This window comes from Pterocles gutturalis, unplaced genomic scaffold (assembly GCF_000699245.1).
Source record: "Pterocles gutturalis isolate BGI_N339 unplaced genomic scaffold, ASM69924v1 scaffold18089, whole genome shotgun sequence".
NCBI classification, from domain to species: Eukaryota; Metazoa; Chordata; class Aves; order Pterocliformes; family Pteroclidae; genus Pterocles; species Pterocles gutturalis.
The window spans coordinates 10,192-16,666 of NW_010136112.1; the positions used below are offsets into that span (position 1 = coordinate 10,192).

Sequence of the window (6,475 nt, forward strand, 5' to 3'; positions counted from 1 at the left end):
CAGAGCAGAGACTCCCCCCGGGGCGGGGCCACAGCCCTTCTCACGCTGGCACCCCGATCCATCACCCCATCCCAGTCCAGCCCAGCTCATACTGGGATGCCAGGGGCAGGAAGCCTGGGCACAGCCTGCTGCTGTGGACACCGACACCGTTAGTAGTTGGAGATTTTTTATTTTATTTATTTTCGTGGTGTGAATCACTGCTGCTCTGGTGCTGTCCCTCCAGCCCCCTGCTCAGGGGCTCAGCCCCAGCTCCCCCCCAGCACCAGCGACTGCTGCCCGCGGGGGACAGCCCAGCCAGGGACAGGGGGGACACAGCCCCCACCAGCTCAGCCAATACCCTGCTGGGGCCCTTGGGGCCAGCCCCACACCAGGCACGAGGTTGCTGCTGGTTTTATCTGGTGCAATGGAGGGGAACAGAGGCACCGTGCTCTGGCTGGGGCACAGAGCTGGCACCAGCACCATTACAGCCAAACTCTGCTACCAGGACAGTGTTTGTTTTTTTTTTTTTTTTTTTTTCAGGGCATGAATTTTGTATGGAACCATATGATTTCCCACAGGGGACAAACACAGCCTCAGGCAGCAGGATGTGGCCTGAACCCTGTCTGCTCTTCTGGAACCCTGAGCTACACAGAAAACCAAGCGTGGTGCAGTTGCGCAGCCCAAAAAAGCACAGAAAAGGGAGAGAGGTGGCCGGGCTCCAGGGATAACAGGCAGAACAACCCTCCCCAGGCTGCTGCCAGCACATCCATGGGCTTCGGTGGCGTGGAGACGGTGGAGGCGGCGAGGAGAGGCTCAGCACCAGCCCAGGGGGTGCAGCTGGGACCAGCACAGCTGATGCTACAACATCGACTTGGCCAGTGGTGCAAACTGGGTGCATGAGGAGGGAATTAAGGGCACGGTGACGCTGGGGCACTGCTTTTCACCATCCTGGCTCACAGCAGCACCAGAAATGTGTGTGTGCAAGGAGCAGGGGTTGCTCGAGGTGTGTTCTCAACCCCCAGAGCTACGTGATGGCTCCTGCAGCAAGCGGAGCTGCCCTGTTCCCCATGGAATCGGCTCCTGTCCCCCATGGAGATGGCTTCTGTCCCCAGGGGACCGCATCTGTCCAGTGTACGTGGGGACCCTCCGAGCGGGCAGAGCTTCACCAGCGCGGGCCGTGGAGGAGGGCACAGCTCAGCCTTTGGTTGGAGCCGCTGCTCCCCAAATCCATGTGGCCCGACGAGCACTTGACAGTTCGCAGGCTCGCCCGGCAGAGAAAGTCCCGTTTCTCCGTGTTCAGTGTATTGAAGGGCCGCTGGCTCCCGGCGGCGACCCCCCGCGGTAGGGACGAGAGGTTTGCTGTGGAAAGCACATCCCTGCAGTTACGGTGGGGTGACGGACAGCAGGGCTTGGGAGGCAGTCGAGGGATTGTTAAATTACACGCAGACACACTCACACACGCACACACACACAGGCTCTTCTGTAAACTGGACTCCAGGAGATCCCACAGATCCTCGGCTGATCCCACGGGCAGCGCTGGGTGCAGCATCCTCACATGTTCCCGCGGTACGTGATGTTGGTGAAGGTTGATGTGGCCTCTTTGTATAAAGGGTTGTGGCCCTGGAAGAAGAAGAAGGAAAAAGAGCATCATTGCTTTGTGCTTGGCGTCAGCATTTGCTCTCCTTTACAGCTGGGGAAACTGAGGCACCGTTTCAGCACTGAGTGGTGGATCCATGTCCCTGCACTTGAACAGCTCCCCATGAGGTTTCACCGGGGAGAGGCAGGGAAAAGCTGCTGTGGAGGAAAGGAAAGGCAGCAGGAGCGGAGAAGCTCCCTGAAAATGCCACCCTGCCCTGTCCCTTCCCTCTGGGGTGGTGGAGGCGAGGTGGGGGACAGGCACCAGTGCCATCCCAGCCCCCTCCCTCGTGCTCCAGGTGCCTCAGCCCTTCCAGCACCCCGTGGCAGGAGGGACCTTCCGCCTCGCTCATGGGATGGAAACACTGGTGTGGGCAGTGAGTAAGAGGGTCACGCTGGTGACAAGTGCTTGGGACATGATGGAGATGGGAAAAGCATCTGGGACATCTGCCATCGCCTGTGCACAGCCCCTGGAACCACATCGGGCTTGGGGAAGCGGTGTCCAGGTGGCATTGTCACCGCGAGTCCTGCTGTGACACCGTGCCATGTGCAGAGAGGGATGGGGCAAGCTGGTCCCCAAGGACCATGCCCTGGGACCACAGACAGCAACTGGGCTCTCATGCTAGGAGAATTGGGATCTGGAGCCACTCAACCCAGGGGTGGTGGGATTCAGGGACCCCCGCCCAGCACACCCAACCTCCTGGCCCTCACCATGTCCCACTTAGCCCTGGCCTTCTCCTCCTCGAAGCGGGCAAACTCTCGGCGGTCGTGGATGGTGATGAGGAGCTTCCAGATGAGCAGGGCGGTGAGGCCGATGAGCAGGATGGCGCCTGTCACTGACAGCAGGACCACCAGGACGTCCGGCCCCTTCGGGCAGTCTGTCAGGGGGACAAGGGCAGGGTTGGGGGGGCTCAGCACCCCCAGGGCAATCAAAAACAACGCCGGGGCTGCCTAGCCATGGGTACCCAGAGCTCCTCTGGTCTCGGGGGGCTTCATCCCCCCCATTGGGGAGCAGGAGCTCCCACCCTTGGGCACAGCAGGAGGATCCCATCCATGGGGTGGGTGTGCCGAGATCCTCGAGCACCCAAGTCTGGAGCCGTCCAGGTCAGGGGTGTCACAGGTCCCACCCACAGTGGAGGGTGACACTGGAGACCAAGTCCTTGGGCTGGGGGAAGTTCGTCCCCACACCACCAGCCCTGCACCACCCTGGCTCTCTGGCTGTGCACCAGCACCGTGCTGGCAAACTGTGGTGGCGAGATTTGATGTGACCCCCAGCAGCCCCCCTGCTCCCCCTGCATGCTCTCCAGCTCTGTGCAGCCTCCCTGGGCTTGGGGGCCAGGGAGGGTGGGCTGCAGCCCTGCCAAGGGCAGGCAGTGTAATGAGAGCCAGCAGCCACCTTCGTGTCCCTGCTTTGGAAGGATCTGTGGCCGCACAGTCCCTGACTTGGTGGGGAATCAGACCTCACGGTCACTGGAGACCCCAGGGATGCTCTGCGTGGCCGGGGGCTGCTGTATCCCAGCCGCAGCATCGCTCCTGCCTGGCTAACAGGAGCTGGATTTTACCCATTTCTCGAGAAAAATCACAGCCGTGGAGTCAGGAACAGGATCAGGGCAGGGGGAAGGTTGAGCCCCCATCCTTGGCCTCAGTGAGGGGGTGCAACGAGGTGGGGAAACATGAGAGAGGCAGGAAATTGCGTCTGGGTGGCACGGAGCAGGGAACAAAGCAGCTCTTTAACCCCTCTCAGGTCCCCATCACAGTGCCCCACCAGCCTGGCTGGGCTGGGAGGTACCAAGGGGGACTTAAAATCCACCCACTGAGCACAGAAACCCAGCACGGCATGCTCCACACCCTCCAGCCTGACCACGGCACGCTCCACACGCCCCAGCCTGCCCACGGCATCGCCTCTCACCTGGCTCCTCGATAACATAGAGGATGGACTTGCCGCTGGAGTCCTCGTAGTACTGGAACCGCACCACGCAGTCGTCCTCGTCCTTGTAGGTGCAGTTCACGGCGTCCTTGCCCCTGTCGCCTGCCGGAGCGAGAGGCTCAGAGCCCCCCACGCCGGGGGATGCACATGCAGAGGGAAAGCGGGTGGCGTACATGGCCCCGTGGTTTTCCATGCTTTAGGGCAGGGGGTTGGCTCTCCTCTTACCCAGCTCCTGCACTGTCTCAATCTCGTCGCGGCACATGCGGCTGCAGGTCTGCTGCTCCGCCAGCACTCCCCGCTCAAACTTCTTGCACTCCACGCACTCCCTGAGGAAGAAGGGGGAGATACCGTGAGCTCCTCCATGCTCTCCCCATCACACCTTTCAGCCTCAGGCCACCGAAATCGCTGCAATCCTCTTACCCAACCCTCTGCAGCTGGATGAGAGCTCCTGCTGCCGCTGCTGCCAGGTCCTCGATGGGATATGACCCATCCCAGCTCTCTGCCAGCTCCCCAGGGGGATACAACCCATCCCAGCCCTCTGCCAGCTCCCCAGTGGGATAGCACCCATCCCAGCTCTCTCACTTTTTGATGGTGCAGGCATCTGGGCAGGTGGGACACTTCTCGCAGGTGTCGCCGTAGGAGCCGGGCTGGGTGCGGTCGCCCTTGCCGCAGACGCAGGAGCCGTGGCCGCTGCACACCAGCCCATTGCTGGACATGCAGGTGTCGGTGCGGGTGGTGCAGTTGCAGTAATCGCCCGTCCAGTCCGAGTCGCACAGACAGTCCCCGCAATTGCACTGCCCATGGCCTGGGGACAACCCAGAAGCCATCAGGACCCCCAAGTGTCTCCATAGACCCCATTACCCATCACCCATATGGGATGCCCACGTTCCCAGAGCAGCAGCTCCACCTCTGTGGGCACGGCAAAGCAGAGCAGCCACCCAGGACAACCGCTTGCCACTGTCCTTGGGGTGGGACATACAGCAGCTCCCATCAAACCTCAACCTCCGTCGTGTCCCCAGTACTCCTCTTATTCCACCCAAAAAAGAAAAAACTGCCAAATTTCAGGCTGAGCTGCTCCAGCTCCGGCAAGTTGGCAGCAGCAGCTGGAGATGCTCAATCAGATCCGTCTCTGAGCTAGACAAGCTCTGGCTTTGGCTTTTAATTTCAGACTGAGTCAGGACATCTGGTCAAACCCCCCGAATCCCACTCATTTCCCAGTGCTGGACCAGGCAGGGGAAGCCGATGTCTGGGAAAAGCCCAACAAGCTCTGCACGCTCGCCGAGATGGGTTTAATCAGACAGACAGACAGACAGACGTGCTCACATCCTGCCAAAGCCTGGAGCTATTTGGATTGTGGTTTGATTTCGGCTCAAAGACAAGCCACGGTCGGTGAGTGGTGGAAATGCCGTGGAGCCGGCACGCGCCAACCCGTCCCGAGCCCTGAGCGCAGCGGGGACAGGTTGGAACGCTGCTCCCAGCGGGGGATCGGCTGGGCACCGTCCCTGCTATGGCCTCGGGGGCACTGGCATGTGAAATAAATGAGTAACCCCGTTAACGAGGAACTAGGGCTGAGTCACAGGAAAATGGTGCGGCACTGGGTGACAAGGCATGGAAACAGACGGGGAGGCTGGTGAGAAGTGGCTCCATGGGATGGGATGGACGCCAACGGGGTCAGACAGGTCGGGTTAATTAACAGCTTGCCCAGGCTGGGGGCCGTGCTTCGTCATCGCCCTTCGTCCACCCTGCCCGACCCGTCAGCGGGAGCAGGAACAGGCACTCGGCTCCCCGAGGGCACTGACTGTCCAGGGTGGGGGGAAAACCCAGGGTTTCTGCCTCGGTTATCAGCAGGCTGTTGAGATAAAGGATCATTCCTGGCAGCAGAGAGGCAGCGTGAGCCACGGAGCTGGGCTGGGGGGCAGGCGGGGGCTGAAAAACTCAACAAAGGGGACAGGGGGGAGCAGGAACTGAGCATCACCTGGCCAGCGGGTTTCATCTCACCCAGGCTGGGCACCAGCAGAGCAGCATCAGCTTTGAGCACCAGCATTTTCCTGGGGATTTTTTGGGCTCACAGCATGGATGTGGTGGCTTTTTTGGCACTGCATTAGCCTGGGGTCACGGAGACTGGGGATGGGAAAGGGGTGGCTGCCCCTCTCCCATTCCCTCCTTGAATCACTTTTAGGGGATGTGCCATAGCTTCATGGCCCAGTTGTGGGTGCTGCCACCCCTGTCGCATCCCCTGAAAACCCAGGAGATGGGGCAGAGCGCTGGGGCTCGCTCAGACCTCCAGTGCTTACTGGAGATGGAGATGGGAGAAACTTCAGATGGAGTCCCAGATGGGGAAGAGGTCCTGGCACATCAGGACCTGTGAAACCACTCCTGGGATGGGTGTTTTGCAGAAAGGGGCTCCTTCCCTGGTGCCTGGCATGGGAGGAACCCCCAAGGACCTGGTCCTCTCTCTCCAGCACCCAGAGCAGCAGCAGCCAGGGCTGGAGCAGGGGAGTCTGGTCACACATGAAAGAGAGGAATATTTAGGAGGAGTGATGCTGTAAGGCCAGTGAGGGGGAAGGATTTCCTTCCTCAATGCTTTTGCCAAGGGGAGTATTCAAGAACTGGGTGGAGGATAAAAATTGTCTCTCCCCACCCCACCCCTCTCCCTCAACCCCGGGGGTTTCCTTCTGCAGAGAAATACCTTTGACGTGTCAGGGGCTGCGATTCGAGCAGGGTCCAGCCTGTTCCTGCCCTGCACACCCCAGAGCTGCTTCCCTGGGTGCCCACCAGCCACCCCAACAGGACTCCTGAGTCTAAGCAGGGACTGAGGTCTGCTTTTAACCCTTGGAGCCCATCATCCTGCCACTGCTCTTGGGCACAGAAGGTGATACCAGCTGCCAGAAAGGGAATAATTCCCCCTGGCATCGCTTCAGACCTATGGCTGGT

At 60.5% G+C, this 6,475-nt stretch overlaps 1 protein-coding gene across 1 annotated transcript in view; it reads right to left on the minus strand.

Moving 5' to 3' along the window:
* Positions 1 to 1,530: 1,530 nt before the first annotated feature.
* The window catches only part of ITGB3 (integrin, beta 3 (platelet glycoprotein IIIa, antigen CD61)), a 13,961-nt gene continuing 9,016 nt past the window's right edge, over positions 1,531 to 6,475 (minus strand). Inside the window, exons 10-14 of the mRNA XM_010082193.1 lie at positions 4,124 to 4,346; positions 3,767 to 3,867; positions 3,524 to 3,643; positions 2,326 to 2,492; positions 1,531 to 1,599 (exon numbers count right to left, since the gene is read on the minus strand). Of these exons, the coding sequence (XP_010080495.1) occupies positions 1,531 to 1,599; positions 2,326 to 2,492; positions 3,524 to 3,643; positions 3,767 to 3,867; positions 4,124 to 4,346 (680 nt within the window). The remainder of the gene's footprint in view (positions 1,600 to 2,325; positions 2,493 to 3,523; positions 3,644 to 3,766; positions 3,868 to 4,123; positions 4,347 to 6,475) is intronic.